Source organism: Dermochelys coriacea, chromosome 3, assembly GCF_009764565.3.
Source record: "Dermochelys coriacea isolate rDerCor1 chromosome 3, rDerCor1.pri.v4, whole genome shotgun sequence".
In the NCBI taxonomy this organism is placed as follows: domain Eukaryota; kingdom Metazoa; phylum Chordata; order Testudines; family Dermochelyidae; genus Dermochelys; species Dermochelys coriacea.
In genome coordinates, this window is record NC_050070.1 from 160,063,384 (window position 1) to 160,080,099 (window position 16,716).

The 16,716-nt window shown below is 40.5% G+C and overlaps 1 protein-coding gene across 9 annotated transcripts in view; it reads left to right on the forward strand.

Annotated features, from left to right (window-relative positions):
* The window catches only part of TMEM63A (transmembrane protein 63A), a 39,479-nt gene extending 22,980 nt beyond the window's left edge, over nt 1-16,499 (forward strand). For 7 of the 9 annotated variants that reach the window (XM_038394193.2, XM_038394194.2, XM_043511673.1 and 4 more), the window contains 11 exons: nt 1,660-1,797; nt 5,502-5,655; nt 6,716-6,822; nt 8,237-8,323; nt 9,022-9,084; nt 10,017-10,179; nt 11,223-11,328; nt 12,458-12,625; nt 14,129-14,244; nt 14,659-14,718; nt 15,397-16,499. In XM_038394193.2, the coding sequence (XP_038250121.1) occupies nt 1,660-1,797; nt 5,502-5,655; nt 6,716-6,822; nt 8,237-8,323; nt 9,022-9,084; nt 10,017-10,179; nt 11,223-11,328; nt 12,458-12,625; nt 14,129-14,244; nt 14,659-14,718; nt 15,397-15,549 (1,315 nt within the window). In that variant the 3' untranslated portion in view covers nt 15,550-16,499. The remainder of the gene's footprint in view (nt 1-1,659; nt 1,798-5,501; nt 5,656-6,715; nt 6,823-8,236; nt 8,324-9,021; nt 9,085-10,016; nt 10,180-11,222; nt 11,329-12,457; nt 12,626-14,128; nt 14,245-14,658; nt 14,719-15,396) is intronic. The other 2 variants (XM_043511674.1, XM_043511676.1) reach the window with 1 other exon arrangement.
* The last annotated feature ends 217 nt before the right edge of the window (nt 16,500-16,716 follow it).

The following is a 16,716-nucleotide window of genomic DNA, read 5'->3' on the forward strand; positions in this document are numbered from 1 at the left end:
CTGTGGGCCCCTCAGTTTTGCCATTCATGCCCCCTTTTGTCAAAATATGCATAATCTCTTGACTTTCAGGTCATGCTGTAAAGCCAGTCTTGAATGTTAGTTTGAAGAGGAGTAGGATGTGGGGTTTCTTGTGGAAATTTGAGGTGTCAGGGAGCTTGTACTTGAATTTCTGATTAGTGCTACCAAGAGGAACTGAAAAAGATGTTGCAGTCTGTTTGGTGATTTCATTTAGTTTTGGGTCGATGCAATGGACTTTTTCTTCTGGAACCTGGGTTATATTATCCGATGAAGTGAGCTGTAGCTCACGAAAGCTTATGCTCAAATAAATTTGTTAGTCTCTAAGGTGCCACAAGTACTCCTTTTCTTTGTGAATAACAGTTCCACATCAAATGACCAGGCAGTTGAGTACCAATGGCAGTCACTGCTCCAGAGAAAACAGTAGTGGAATAGCAAAAGTGTTGCAAGCCAGGATTAAGATGCTTTGATTCATTTTAATGTGAGAGCTTCATCATCATGATGCTTGGGCATCACGTATTGAGGATACTAAATGTTACTTCAGATGATGCTTGCATTGTTAAAACAAGGACAAGAGCAGTTACTAATTAAATCTCTTTTGCTGCAGGATGTAGAAGTTTTATGGCAATACTATTATTGCAGTAAGGAAAAAATCTTTCTTTCCCTGGTTGATATTTGTATATGTTTCAGAGTAGCAGCCATATTAGTCTGTATTCACAAAAGGAACAGGAGTACTTGTGGCACCTTAGAGACTAACAAATTTATTAGAGCATAAGCTTTCGAGGGCTACAGCCCACTTCATCGGATGCATAGAATGGAACATCTAGTAAGAAGGTAAGTTGGAAGTCCCCATACCAACTGTGAGCGTCTAATTAGTTAAGAGGAGCTATTATCAGCAGGAGAAGAAAAAACCTTTTGTAGTGATAATGAAGATGGCCCATTTAGACAGTTGACAAGAAGGTGCGAGGATACTTAACTTAGGGAAATAGATTCAATATGTGTAATGACCCAGCCACTCCCATTACACATATTGAATCTATTTCCCTAAGTTAAGTATCCTCGCACCTTCTTGTCAACTGTCTAAATGGGCCATTTTCATTATCACTACAAAAGTTTTTTTTTTCTCCTGCTAATAATAGCTCATCTTAACTAATTAAGTACATCCGATGAAGTGAGCTGTAGCTCACGAAAGCTTATGCTCAAATAAATGTGTTAGTCTCTAAGGTGCCACAAGTACTCCTTTTCTTTTTGCGAATACAGACTAACACGGCTGCTACTCTGAAACTTAACTAATTAGACGCTCACAGTTTGTATGGGAACTTCCTGTGTGTGTGTGTGTGTGTGTGCGTATGTATAGATATAAATATTTTCTTACTACATGTTCCGTTCTATGCATCCGATGAAGTGGTCTGTAGCCCATGAAAGCTTATGCTCTAATAAATTTGTTAGTCTCTAAGGTGCTACAAGTACTCCTTTTCTTTTTGTTTAAATGATGACCATCATATGTATATGTGACATGGTGGTGAAGTTCAAAAAACTGTCTCAAGAGGGTGTGATAAAAGCCTTTTCCTTTAGTGGCAATCTCCCTGCTTAAACATGTGACATTTCCAGCTGTAAAACTACATTGTTTTTTCTTTATTGCAGTATTCTGAAAGACTTCAATGCCTGCAAATGCCAGAGTTTTAAGTGTAAAGGGGAACCTCAGCCATCAGCATACAGCAAAGAACTCTGCATTTTAAACTGGAATGTTACATATGCCACCTATCCAGAGAATATTTGTTGGTAAAATTCTTGATCACTTTACATCAACTTATAATCCAGAATATAAATTTGGAGTTGGAGGGGTTGGGTTATTTTTCTCCCCAGAAGAAAATTATTTTTTACCCAGATATTGAGAATTTGAACCATTGTCACATTGAACACTTGTGGTTTAGTGGACTGAACACAAGACTGGGAGTCGGGATATCTGGGTCCTGTTGCCAACTCTAACATTGAAATGCTTAGTAGACCTCGGGCAAGTCACCTATGACCTGATATTTTTAAGAGGTTGTGCATACTCGTATCTTCTATTGACTTCAGGGACAATTGAAATCAATGGGAGCTGTGGTCACTCAGCACTTCTGAAAATCATCCCTTAACACCTGTGCCTCAGCTTTTTCATCTGGAAAATGGGGATAATATATACCTATTTTTGTGAGATGTGTGCATGAAAAAGCCCTATATTAGTGCTAAGTATTATAAAAGTATCTGACTTCTAGTATTAGCTGCCACATTTTAGCCATAGCTGAACCCACTGTATACTGAAACATTCTTTTAGAATCTTATTGCTGTCAGTAAATTTCCCAGGCATTATGTGCCACTTGTGGGGGGGAGTTGAAAATAAGCAAATGGTGTTGAATTGCTTTTTCTTCCCTTCCTGTCATATTCAAAAGCTAGAGTGGTATACCAAAGATCAGTGAAATCTTTCCAGTTACCGTGCAAGTGGCTTGCATGTGATGTAGCCTTACTCATAATGCAAGTTATAGATTTTTTCACAGAGGTCATGGAATCCGTGACTTCCAGTGACCTCTGTGAATTCAGACCCAGCTCATGGGTGGCAGGGGGGTACCCCCGAGCTCCTGGCCGCAGCTCAAGATTGGCAGTGCGGGTCCCCTGAAGCTCCCGGCTGTTGCAGGCAGCAGGAGAACCCCTGCCCAGCCTCTGCAGGCGGTGTGGGGACCCCACAGCTGTCTGGGGCGGGGGGACCCCACAGTTGAGCTCCCCATTTTGTCAAGGTTATTTTTAGTAAAAGCCACGGATAGGTCAAGGGCTTCCCTGAATTTTTCTTTATTATCCGTGACCTGTCCGTAGTTTTAACTAAAAATATCATTGACAAAATCTTAACTTTAATTATGAGACGCTTAGTTTTTGTGACTTCCTCACTGTCCACCACAAAATCACAGGGAGTTTTCGATAACATATTTATTCATAATACTGTAGAAGTGTTGAACCATAATTTATTGCAAAATATCCTTATTAAATACAGTAGTCTGCTCCCTTTTAAATTGTGATTCTTTTCAATGTTAGAATCCTCTTTAATATTGGAGCATCCATTTAAAAATGCAGTGTTGTTCCATCTGACTTTTGGTACTCCAGAGGTTTATTTTCTCCATAACTGCAATTCTACCATCAGGATAAAATACAGATTCTAGCTTCTTATAATTTAACGGTGTAGTTTGTACCTTTTATTTTTGAAACCATGGTACCTTGACCTGTGAATTAAGCAATTCTGGCAAGCTGCAGTGAACAGGGTCAGGTTTTAGTCAGTACTTGGATTGGAGACCCCCAAGGAATGCCTCAGTATTACTGATAGTTACACTGCTGGTTAAGTAGGTGACATTCTTCCCTCTGAGTCAGTAATGTTGGTGGGGAAGAACTCACATAGCTAGGGCCCTACCAAATTCACGGCCATGAAAAACGCATGACAAACCATGAAATCTGGTCTTTTGTGTGCTTTTACCCTGTATTATACAGATTTCACAGGGGGGAGACCAGCATTTCTCAAATTGGGGGTCCTGACCCAAAAGGGAGTTGCATGGGGGTTGCAAGGTTATTTTAGGGGGTTGCGGTATTGCCACCCTTAATTCTGCGCTGACTTCAGAGCTGGGTAGCTGGAGAGCAGCAGCTGTTGGCCTGGTGCCCAGCTCTGAAGGCAGAACCCCACAAGCTGCAACACAGAAGTAAGGATGGCAATACCCTTACTTCTGCGCTGCTGCCATCAGAGCTGGGCAGCTGGAGAGTGGCAGCTGTTGACTGAGGGCCCAGCTCTACAGGGAGCAGCACAGAACTAAGGGTGGCAATACTATACCAGGCCATCCTTATTTCTGCGCTGCTGCTGGCAGTGGCTCTGCCTTCAGAGCTGGGTCCCCAGCCAGCAGCCACCGCTCTCCAGCTGCCCAGCATCACCGTCACCAGCAGCACAGAAGTAAGGGTAGCAGTACCATAACCCCCCCCCCAACGCCTTTTGGGTCAGGATTCCTACAATTACAACACTGTGAAACTTCAGATTTAAACAACTGAAATCATGAAATTTATGATTTTAAAAATCCTATGACTGTGATATTGACCAAAATGGACCGTGAATTTGGTAGGGCCCTACACGTAGCATTTCAGAAAGAATACTCCTAACACCATTATGAGGTAGGGAGGTATTTTCCTAGAAGGACACGATGAGGCACAGAGGTTAAGTACTTACTCATGTCTGTACAATGAGTCATTGTTGGAGCTGAGACTAGAACTCAGGTGTTCCTGTCTCCCAGACGTCTCTTCTAACCACTAGACAATGCTACTGTGACTGACTTCAGACATGGTGGTGTTGCATGTGCCATATTAGGCAGGTAATACCTAAAACTAAGCTCTCAACTTTTATAGTCATTACAGATCCACAATTTCTAGATCAGATTCCAGAATTATTTTTCCTACTCAAATTCCTCCTGGAGTTTGTCACTTCCTATGTTAAACTCTTGTGTCTTGTAGCTGTGTTCTAGCAAACAGCAATACCATTTCATCCCAGAGGTGGCTGCATTTTAGTGGTGGGCTAAGTGATTCTCAAGTGCTGAAAGGCTTTCTAATTCTGTTTTATTTTGGTGAAAGTGCACTTTACTTCATCATTCAAGGAAAAGGGCTACCGTTTTTCCTTCCCACCTCCATTCCTCCACCACATTACCAATTATGTTTCTTTAACGCTTTAGGCTTTTCTTAGCTGATGCCATGTTTACTTTTCTGTTGTTTAAAATACGAACGTAAGTCAAACTACAAAAGCTATATCTTATGGCAAGGAAAGAAATGATATTTGGAGAGACCATAGGGCAAGAATGGATTTTACTTGGTGTTCATGCTATAAAATAGAAAAACTTAGGACATTTAAGACATAACCAATTATCTACTTAGTTGCTTATATGGCCCCCATCACCATAGCAGCTGAGCATCTTAAAGACACTTAGATATCGCTATTGGTACTTGACCAGTGGTCCCACTGGGCCTGCTGTTTATAATTCCTAAAAACTCAGCAATGCTTCAAACATGAATATCTCATTTATTGTCTTCAGCTAGATGTTCTGTTGCAAATTGTTGTAAGGAACCGATTCTTCAGTGATATCAATTTGGTTTTATAAAACCTGGAGAGAATTCCATCTATTAAAACACCCCAAAGAAAGCTCAAACTGGAAAAGGTTTTTAATTTGACTTCATTTTATTGATTACATAGGGCTAAAAAGTGACTCTCCAGCAGTCCAGCCCATGCAATTATGCTAATTTTTCATTTACTAATTAATAACTGATGGCAATTTGGGCTTGGTTAGTGAATTTCTGTGTTTTTGTACTATGATTTCTAGTTCTATGAAAAGCTCAATTTTTTAAAAAAATCACCTGTCACATGACAGTTAGTATATCTGTGCACCAGCAAAAGACTTACTGATTGTTTTCTTTTCTGTCCTTTTGCTTGACAGGAACAATTTTTCAGTGCGTGGGCTAAAGTGGTGGTTTAGATGGTTTTGCATTAATTTGCTCCTTTTTATTGTGCTTTTTTTTCTGACTACTCCTTCCATAATCATCTCCACCATGGACAAGTTCAATGTCACCAAACCTATTCATTACCTTAACGTGAGTATCACTTGTTTTTGAGTTTATGTTACACCAATATCAAAGGTTTTAGAATAGCAGCCGTGTTAGTCTGTATTCGCAAAAAGAAAAGGAGTACTTGTGGCATCTTAGAGACTAACAAATTTATTTGAGCATAAGCTTTCGTGAATTACAGCTGCTCACGAAAGCTTATGTTCAAATAAATTTGTTAGTCTCTAAGGTGCCACAAGTACTCCTTTTTCTTTTTACCAATATCAAAATGTGTTGGAAAGTAAACAAGGAAGTGAACTGGCAAGGATGATGTGTTTTTACACTAAGACAGTATGGACAACATTATCAGCTGGTGTAAGCTGAAGCCAGTGGAGCTATACGAATTTACACCAACTGAGGAGCGTCCATGTCTATGTGTTAGTCAATCTCAACCAGTTCAAATCCCCAGCAAGGGCTGAAACTGATGCAGATTTTAAAAAACTAAGTTCAAAACTATGTCCTCCTAATTTGTTTTTGTTGTTGATGATGATGTTTCTTGATAAGGATTAGCCTGAAATCTGTTCACTTGAAACTTTCTGTGATCATAGATTTTAATTGTTAAGATACATTTTTATTTTACATGAACTATATAACTTAAAATTTAGTAACTTGGACCAAAAAACAGAACCTCCAATCCAAACTCCTTTTAAAGTTTAGAATTATATGTGTGTGGGGATGACCACTCCAATCTGAAACTCTAAAATAAAACTTCAGTCTTACATTTTGGTTCAAGTAGATACCTTCTTGGTTTTGGATCTAACATCTTGTTCCAGCTGAAATTTCACATGAACTGTGAGATTTCAGTATCTTGGAATCTAACCTCAAACACTAGCTCTGGTTTTGCCTTGTACCCAAACTCTGAATGCTACCTGAACCCTAATCTGTATCAAAACATAGTTTCCTAAATCCAATTCTAATATAAATGGGTTGCTTACCTATAAAAACTAATTTCTGCAGCATCTATTCTTCAGCCACAATGATATTAGAATATTTGCACCTGTCTTTATTTTATTTTATTTTATTTTATTTTATTTTATTATTTTTTTTAAAGAATCCTATTGTTAGTCAGTTCTTCCCAACGCTCCTCCTGTGGTCCTTTTCATCTCTGCTACCAACAATTGTGTACTACTCAACATTATTGGAATCCCACTGGACAAAGTAAGCAATCGATTTTCCTCTCTTTTTAACCTTGTCACATAAAGTGAGTCACTGGGAAAACTGGAGAAAATGGGTAAACTTCATAAAAAATTATAGCTGGAAAAGACCTATTAAGCCCTGTCTAGTCCATTCCTTGCCCAGTACAGGGTAGTCTATCCTCTTTCAAGAGCTTTAGCCATTGGCAAATTATTCCACAGTCTAACAGGTCTTCTTGATAAACAGTCAAGGAATTTTCCCTGTTTTGTAGTAGATCCAATGAATAGCACCCAGCCTTGTCTTGTCTTGTCTCGTTTGTTTGTTTTTGTCCCCCATGGGGAGGCCCCCCCTTTTTTTTTGGCAAGGCCTCTATTTAACAGAGAAACTCAGTGTTTGACTGACAGAATCTCTGTCATTCAGAAGCAAACTCTCCGTACATCTTGATTGGACCTCTGACTACAGACACTAGTGATCTGTCACAGACTAGTCTGAATTACAAAAGTACTACCTTCCCCTATATCTGTATGTGAAAAATCATCCCTACTGAGTGTCGCGTACATTTGTCTTAAATGAGCGTTCTTGGGGACATTGACGTAGAACACTAAGATTACACATACAGGTACTAAGGGAAATGCATGGTTCTTGCTTTTGGTAGATGAAGCTCTAATGGACATACCTGGGGTTTGGCCCACCAGATTTCTTGATGTACTTCCATCTGAGGCTTGTCATGGATAGGAGCAAAGTTAACAATCTCCTGTTCTGCCTTTGCCCATAACAATTGTAACTGATGTTTCTTAGATAAAAACCATGTTGTCTCAGAAGAGATGACACTAACTGTTTTGGTCAAGCAGCCCATCTAAATCTGTGGTTTTTTGACACAATGCTGTCTGAAAGACGAGATTGAATATGAGCAACCAAGAGGCTGTGAGCATCACATGTGTTTGGAGACTAGCCTTGAATATCCGATGACGGGTGTCTCAAGTCAACATACCTGTGGTGGAAGGTTGTGGTATCACTAATCCAGCTATGATCTGGATTAATGATCAGAAACAACTTCCATGTCTACATAAAGAGAGATGTGGGCCTGCTTGGGTCAGGTTTATAGATACACTGGTGGCCCTTGGACACTCTTCTGTCAGTGAAGGGCACTCAGACTTCTCACAGCAGCTGACATTTTACAGCCAAGGTCCTTAAGGAATAGTGTTATAGTCCACGTAAAGATATATTTATTGGAGGTGAGGAGGGGAAAGTACTTGGAGACTTCACTTAGCTGAACAAAGAGTTGGTGGGAAATTCAAAAATAACTAATTAGTTTGTGTTCAGAAAACATTATAGATTCTTCCGCTTATGACAGAAGAACTAGTGGAGTTGGAAGAGGATGAAAGCTTGTGTTTAGCAATACCAGTCTCTTATTCAGTAACCTTTTTCTCTTTGGTAGGTCTGGAGAAAACAGAATAATGATGCATAAAGTGTACATTTTTTTGATCTTCATGGTGTTGATTTTGCCTTCCCTTGGTCTGACCAGGTATTGACCTTGTTCTTGTATCTTAAAGTTTGAATATTTTATAATTGGAGTTGGTCTGCTTTGTTTTTGTAACCAGCCCCCTTAGAGATGTATAGCTTTTTTTTTTTTTTTAAATCTGTGTTTTGTAGTCATAATACCCTAAATTGCCTTTCATCTGAGGATCTCAAAGCACTGACAAGCACGTAAGGAATTACGTCTCACAAATCCCCTGTGAGGTTGGAAAGTATTTCCAGCTGCTTTCTGTAGATAAGAAATATAAGTCATTGAGAGATTAAATGGTTAAGGCACTGAGGGTCACATAAAAAGTCAGTGGCAGAGCCAAGAACCCAGACCTCTTGACTCCCACTCTTGTGCTTTAGCCACAAAATTATCCTTTTCGTTCCCCACCTTCTTTGCTCCTGTAACATGCATCTGGCTGTCTCCCTGGGCACTGTGGATGTCTGCCTCCGACACAGTGTCTGCTGAAGATAAAACTTAGAAACATGAACATTAAATGAAACGCTTCCATTTTATTGGATTCCAAGTCTCCCTTCTCACCTTTGACCGAATAATGTTCAGTCATTACAATAGGTTAGAGTAAACTGCAGTTTATATAGTTAAAACTCTCTCCATTTTAGAAGAGCTTGGTTGGTTGGTTTTGTTTGTTACCACTGTGCTGAACTATGGAGAGTGAATGATATTAACTATCTTTCTTCCAGTCTTGATTTTTTCTTCCGTTGGCTGTTTGACAGAGAGTCGGCTGATTCTACAGTCAGGTTGGAGTAAGTATTGGCTACCCTCTGATATTTCAGTGTAGTCTTTTTGCCAACTAACCTTTTTTAGTGCATAATGAATGTACGTCGTCATTGATGCTCTATACTATAACGTGGGGATTCAGAATGAATGGTGGGATGTGAGCTCCTTCTAGATAATTAGGAAGAGGAGTCATGGATCAGAACCCCTTTGTACTGGGCACTGTGGAGAAACACAACAAAGAGAGAGTCCCCACCCCGAGAAGCTTACAATCGAAGTATAAGACACAAGATGGATGCAACAAACGGATGGGGACAGGGAGAGAGCACAGTGAGACAATATGTTGAAGGTTGTGCCATATCATTGGATCAGGCATCTTCCCTAGAACCGCACTAAGATCTTGTTGTTGCAGAAAATGATTTAGAAGAGAAGAAATCTTCATGTTGTTGTTTGGCATAGTGGTATCGAAGATCAACATTAGCAGATGCTGGGCAGCGGCTGTTTTTTTGGTTCCATTTTTGTATAGCGCCTAGCACAATGGGATCCTGGTCAATGACTAGGGCTCCTAGGCACGTTTGCAAAACAAATATTTAAGGCTTCTCTGCTGAAAGAAACCACTAGTCTAACATCTTGCCGCCAACAGTAACTTGAGGTATCAAATGACTCCCTCATCCAAAATAAGCCACCTACCAGATTCTACTGTATTGTCTTTTCAACTTAGTGTAATTTCAGATGCTGTTTATATTCTTATGTTTGATGGCATCCTACAAAATATGCCCTTACTACGGCATGTAGAGAATTCAGCAGTAGGCACTTGTAATTAAACCACTGCATCAAAGATTTTGCAACCATCTTTTGTAAAGCTTTGCAGTGTTTGTTCTGAAAAAGAGCTATTTCCAAATGTAACCTGTCCCCATTGCAAACCCTCTGCTTTCTAGTTACTGACTCTGTTTCCTTGTAGATGTGTCTTCTTGCCTGACCAGGGAGCCTTCTTTGTGAACTACGTGATTGCCTCGGCTTTCATTGGCAATGGGATGGAGCTACTGCGCTTGCCTGGCCTCATCCTCTACACCATACGCATGATAATGGCCAAGTCCCCTGCTGAGAGGAAAAACATTAAACAGGTATAAGGGCTCCTCTCAATAGCATAGGGGCAATAAAATCCTAAGAAGTCTACAAGAAACAAGAAGTCCTTACACAGGAACAGTATGTACCATCTTCCTTCACAGCTGCTAACTATCGATGGTCATACCTTGTGGCCTTTCTTTTGCTGAAACTAACAGGTATGTGTCTCCTCTCTGAGCAGCACAGTGTGGATATTTAGGAGACTATACAGCTTGAGCCCATCCCTTATTAAAACAAGCCATTCAGGGCCCATTCGTCCTTACTTGGGGCCTGAAAATCAGGTCCTCAGTCTCCACACCATCTCAAAATGAGATCTTTAATTAGGGAGTTGGCAAACGGGCTTAGTTTAAATTCACCCTTAAGCACCACTTTCTTCCCCCATTTCCTCAAAACTTCTATGAAATTGATCTCTTTGGAGGTTTGAAAAAGGTTAGCTCGTTAGCTTTCACTTTTTAATCTCTGCTGTGCTCGGAGGGTGTGAGAGAGGCTCTCTGTACTAGGGTTCCAGCCTGACAGGTTCAGCTAACCACTCAAACACTTGGGATATTTACCAAGCCAAACGGCGACCTCGGAACCTCTCGAGCTCTGCCTGCCAACGCGCACAGCACCACATAGATTCAGCTATCATCGCTATAGAGATCAAAGTTCTGGCAGCACAGCCACAATAATTTTTTGCCCTGTGGTTGGACATAGTTTTCCCCTGTAGCTGAACTTAAGGAGGAGACTGAAGGCAGGCTCCTTGAGGAATTCTCTTGGCAGAAATATCAGTCCGCTGCAAGCGTGTCCTGTGTAAGCTTTCAACTTCTTTCTCTTATATCCTGGGTGCAATGTGGCTACAACACTGCATACAACAATGCTGAAAGCATGTCATTAATTTTATATACCACTTGTGCATCTGTAACTAGTTTGTCTGGGTATCTCAGAAAAAAACTCATCCCTCTGTTGTGAGGCGAGAATAAGGAAGGGGCAAATTTAATTGTTCCCTTTTGTGACTCTAGTTTAATCCTTGGAAAGCTAACATTTATGTTTGTTTTTTCCGTAGCATCAAGCATTTGAGTATGAGTTTGGAGCAATGTATGCCTGGATGTTGTGTGTATTCACTGTCATCATGGCCTATAGCATTACATGCCCCATTATTGTCCCATTTGGTAAGTTTGCCAATGAGTTGTGTGCCCAGGGAAGGGAGAGGTTTGGGTTGAGCAAGTGACCAGGAGACAGGAATTCCTGAGTTCTTATCTCAGCTCTGATAGTGACTTTCTGTATCTTTGGACCAAAACACACACCTGCTCTGTCATGTGAAATATAGGGCAATACGCAACCTCCAAATGTGGTGTTGAGGTGAATTAATATCTGTACAGTGTTTGGAAGCTAAAAAGCACTATGATATATGATGATAATTATATTTCTACAGCTTAAGTTAATACATTAACTCTGACTTCTGTACAGCTTTAACAATTAAGAATGGAATTTTCAATTGAAAAGGTTGACCACCATGCTTTTCAACCATATTAGCTTTCATTTCTGCTTGCCGCTGTGCTCCCAAGCTCTCAGAGAGGACGTCTACATGTGATTTTCAGCCAAAACGGTTCAGCAAAGTAGCCAAACTTTCAATGGGATTTGTGCTGCTAAATCCCTTAGGCACTTATGAAAATCTCACCCCAGAGTTCCATCAAAACAGATAAAATACAACATAAAGATAAACACAGTACAAACCAGATCACAGTTGCACCTTCTGGCCCTGGTATCTATGAATGTTTTTATGTCCTAGGTGAATAATAAAGAAAAAAAAGGCCAGACGGAATTCTGAAGACCACACCAGCAGAATACTGATAGGAACAGAACAAATATACAGCTGCACAAACATGTCATTACTCTAGATCACAAATTAACATAAAAGTAAAGCTATTTTCTCAGGGGAAAGTTTGTGAAATAAACTTCAGATGTATTAAACGGCAGTGGGAAACATGTAAGATCTGGCCTAAACCCACAAAAATAGATTTAAGACAGTTTTGTCTCTCTCAATTCTCTGTGCTCCATATTGTAAAGATTTGAGGGGATTACTTCATACAGTGTTGCAATTCCTAGTTGCCACTGGAACTTGGAATGTCTTGACTTATATAGGGACACAGTTGACTTGAAATAGTCATTTAAAAAAATTAAAAGTAGTTTTGGATATCACATATGTCTGAGTCTCCCTGCCAATTTGTGATTTTTTTTTTTCCCCTTCAATCTTCACAGTTTTCAGTAACCTGTCTCTGACTCTATCCTCTTCTTCAGGTTTAATATATATACTGCTGAAGCATATGGTTGATCGCCACAATCTTTACTATGCATTTCTCCCTGCTAAACTGGAGAAGAAGATCCACTTTGCAGCTGTGAATCAGGCCCTTGCAGCTCCGATCCTCTGTCTGTTTTGGCTCTATTTTTTTTCATTTTTGCGACTAGGTAAGGGTTATCTATCAGTGACAAGCTTGAAATATGGCTCTATGATCTTGTGGTTAAAGCAGAGAGACCAGGATTCTGCTCCCAGCTCTGTCACTAACTTGTCTAAAGTCATGTGGGAAGTTTCTTAACCTCTCTGAGCCTCTAGTTGTGCATTTTTAAGACAGGGATAATAATCCTTACCTGCCTCATGGGGATATTTCAAGGCTTACCATCTTCACAGTACTTTGAGATCCTCCAATAGGAGGTAATAGGGGTGGGCAAAGTAGACAAACACCTGTCAAGAAGGGTCTAGATACTTAGTCCTGAGTGCAGGGGACTGGACTAGATGACCTCTCAAGGTCCCTTCCAGTCCTACGATTCTATTACATTTAACTTTTAAGCTGTTAGTTGACACATTCTCTCACTGATCCTCACTCACATTGGCCTCAAATTATAAATGTTCATTGTGCCACAAACTTGTTTTATTAACAGAGTTGCTGGGGGAAGTTGGTGGCTTGAGTTTTGGGCACCTAGAACAGTATTGGAGGTTGTTTGGGGGTTTTGTTACTCATGATGCACTTGAAGCTTTTGGTGTTGTGGAGAAGATTCAGCATCTTTTTTTTTCTTCCCTCAACTTCTCCCTTTGGGTTGGGAATAGAAAATATTGTGAGATTCCATTCCCTTGACATAACCACTTATGACACTGTAATTACTGTTAAAGTATTTGTATCTGTTAAAGGGCCAGTATCCTGCTTCTAGCAAAGGCCTATTCCTGATGTTTCAGAGGAAGGCAAATGCCCACAATATGCACTGGCTAATAGTTAAAAATATATGATTGTCTTGTTTTGCAATTAGGAAGCTAAATGCTGATTGATCAAATTATCTGTTGGTGTGATGATCTGCCCCTGCCACGCTGGGTACTTGAGTTTGATCCTGTTTGTTGACTTAGGATTGCACCCACTGTGAGCTAAGCACTTTCTTAGAAGCATGGTCCCTGCTCCAGGTCGCTCACACTCTTAGTCTTGGAGTTTTGGTCTCTAGTGCAGCAGTAGCTGAGCGTGCAGTGACAGCAGCTCATGTGGCTCAGGAGAGTGGTTTGTATCACTCCACAACGGTTGCTGTGAATGCTCAGATGGTATTGACTGGCACTGAAAGCCGCTGTCTAGTACCCTAAGGATGATGCCTGAAATATGGGGCTTCTGAGGATGGGAGAGAGAAAACCGGGGAAGGTCTTACAGGTTAAGACGTGGACTTAGAGAGCTCCTCTATATGAGTCAGGGAAAGATCCTTCTATTGTGCTGTATGTAATGAGTAGGTCATGAAATCAGTGTGTCCCGCCTGGTGCTTTGTTAGCTATTTTTTTTTCCCCCTCTGTAGGGTTTTTCTTCTATTTTGTTCCATTCTCCAGAGAGTGAGCATTCTTCTCAGATAAGCTATTTTGTGATCAGTGTGATTTGTTTTTGTTGCTTTTACCTACTTGAACCACTTATGACATTCCATTTTGTATTCTATTTGTTTTTTAAGGTTTTAAAGCTCCCACGACCCTCTTTACGTTCCTAGTCGTCAGCATCACAATTGTCGTTTGTTTTGCTTATAGTTGTTTTGTCTGCTTCAAGTACCTGAGCCCGCTGAATTACAAGGTAAACTATTGAATGTATTGGGGAAATAACCACTAGCATTTGCACTGTGCTTGGCACTTCACAAACTAGTCCCAGGGAAGCAAATGGCAAAATTCCTGTTTACTTCAGTAGGAGCAGGATCTGGCCACAAGGGTTCAGTCCTGTAAGATGATGAAAACATGCTGCTAAGTAAAGAGGCAGGTTGTTTTGCACACCAGGGGAGGGAGGGAAGTGTTCAAAGCATGAAGAGCAGTTTGGGAGGCAGGTACAAAGTGGGAAGCTTTGGAGGAGCACAGGCAGCAGCTGAGGTTTCCGTGTAATATATAATGGAACATTGTGCTAAATCTGTTTACTAATAACCTGATGTTTATGATCAATTCCATGTAACTGATTGATTTACCAGTTTAATACTTTCTCCTTACTGTCTTTATGCAGATAGAATTGCCAAGTGGAAGAGGAAGTGACGCTGATGCAGAAGCAGCTCCAAGATCTGCTGTAAGCCCTTAGCAAAAAGTATTTTTTTATCCTCTCAAGGAAAACAAACTCCTGACCGTGCCCAGAAGAGGGCTTGTGTAGGAGATTACTAGTCTGAATGGCGTCAGGATAGGTATTAGCTGACTCGAGGGTCAGATGATCAGAACACTGCGCTTACCTATTTGAAAGGGTTGCTCTAAAAATACCTTCTGACTTAAGCCTGATAGGAATAAGAGAGAGAGATTTTAAATACCCTTTACTTCAAATAGCTACTGTGTTGTGTTCTGGTTAGCTGGGTCTCACACCAAACACTAGAAGATTAGTTGCATTTGAATGCTGACTATGCAATCACACTGCTTGGAGACTGAGAGGTGTGATATGCACAGCAGAGTTTCAATGCCACGTCACCAAAACATGACCACAAGACTTTATTTGCACTGGGTTTTGAAATACTGTTTGGGTGAATACAGATACCTCAGTGTGCGAGAGCCCATGTGATATGCAGGCACACTTGAATTCTGCACTAGGGAATTTATTTTGAGGGACAAAGGGCAATTTTAAGATGAAGGGGACAGAGTGGGGGGAACATAAAAGTAAAAAAGGAATTTTTGGGGAAAGATTTTAAATAATAAATTATCCCAATATTTTAAAAGTGTACTAGAGACTAAATAATAAAACTCCAAATGTTTGCAATTTCAGATTTATCTCCCACGGGTCTTGCTTAGTCATCCTACGGAAAGGACAGCACTGGCTCAGAAGGAGCAGCAGTCATATGGCACCATGGGTACTGATGCACTGGCAGAAGACAGCATAGCCTACTTCGGGGCACCTGCAGTAATTGAAGAGGCATAAAGTATTTCTGCTGATCTCCAGGACTAACACAAGGTGGTGCACTTGGTCCAGCTTTAATAGAACTGATCCCTCAAGCATTCTGATTTATTTACCCTGTCTGCAGAAGAGGAACAGAAATAATTCAGCATGTGATCTGCAGCTCTACTTGGGAGATTAAAAAGCAGCCACCTTGGGACCGATCGTTTTACAGGCCATCTACACGCATTGTGAAACAAGTCTGCTGAATGGTATGAAGGAGACAATCCGCAGGGACTATTACTTTGGGTTTACCGTGGAATCACTTGCCTTATGGAGAGATTTCACTCTTCACAGAGATAAAAGGTCAGTGAAGCAAAGCAGCCCCACAACTGTAGGTGTCAATTTATTTGAAATGACTCCCCTTGAATTTTAACCAGTGCCAAGGATTTATTAATCACTGGGATTGATAAATCTAGAAACTGTCAGTTTTGATGAAAATTTGAAAGCAAATACTACCCTTACTGGTGAGAGCCAGGGAAAAGGCTTGCGGTGTCTCCTCTCCCCCACCCCCAAATACCCAGTCCACGCAACGTTACTTTTATGAAAGAGATGAGGGCTCTATTGTGCACTTTGATCGTGAATGTACCAAATCCAGAGGACTTTTGTGAATAAGGGATTGATCTGCTATAACTTTTATATATTTTTGCAGGGGATGCATTAGTTACTTTCTGGTGACTATGTTAGGGCCTTGCACAAGAAACGTTCACCTGCCAACAATAAAGGATGTAAACATTTTATCTTTTTCTTTTTTTAATCTCTCTGGTTACCGTGACAAATTTCTGCCAGTTTCTGGTAAGTGCCAATCGTATGAACTGTAAGATGTTACACCGTTTTTAAGTATGTAGTAGGAGCCAATTTATCCTAAAGCTACATTGTGTCAAAGCATAACTAAGCAATAATCACATAACAATAAAACACAGAGTTCAGCGAAATTCTAGAGCTGTCTTTGTTGACTATCATTCTTTGCATATTAAACACTCATGTGCCATCTCAGAGACCTACCAATATTAAGACACTAATAAGTGAGTGGGCCTCTGGGGCCCAATATGCTAAGTGGCTGCTGAGAAAGTGAGTACCCTTGACATTCTGGGAGTGAATCTTGTTGATTTGTATAGAAAATGCTTTTGTTCTTGTTCTGAGTTTTCTACT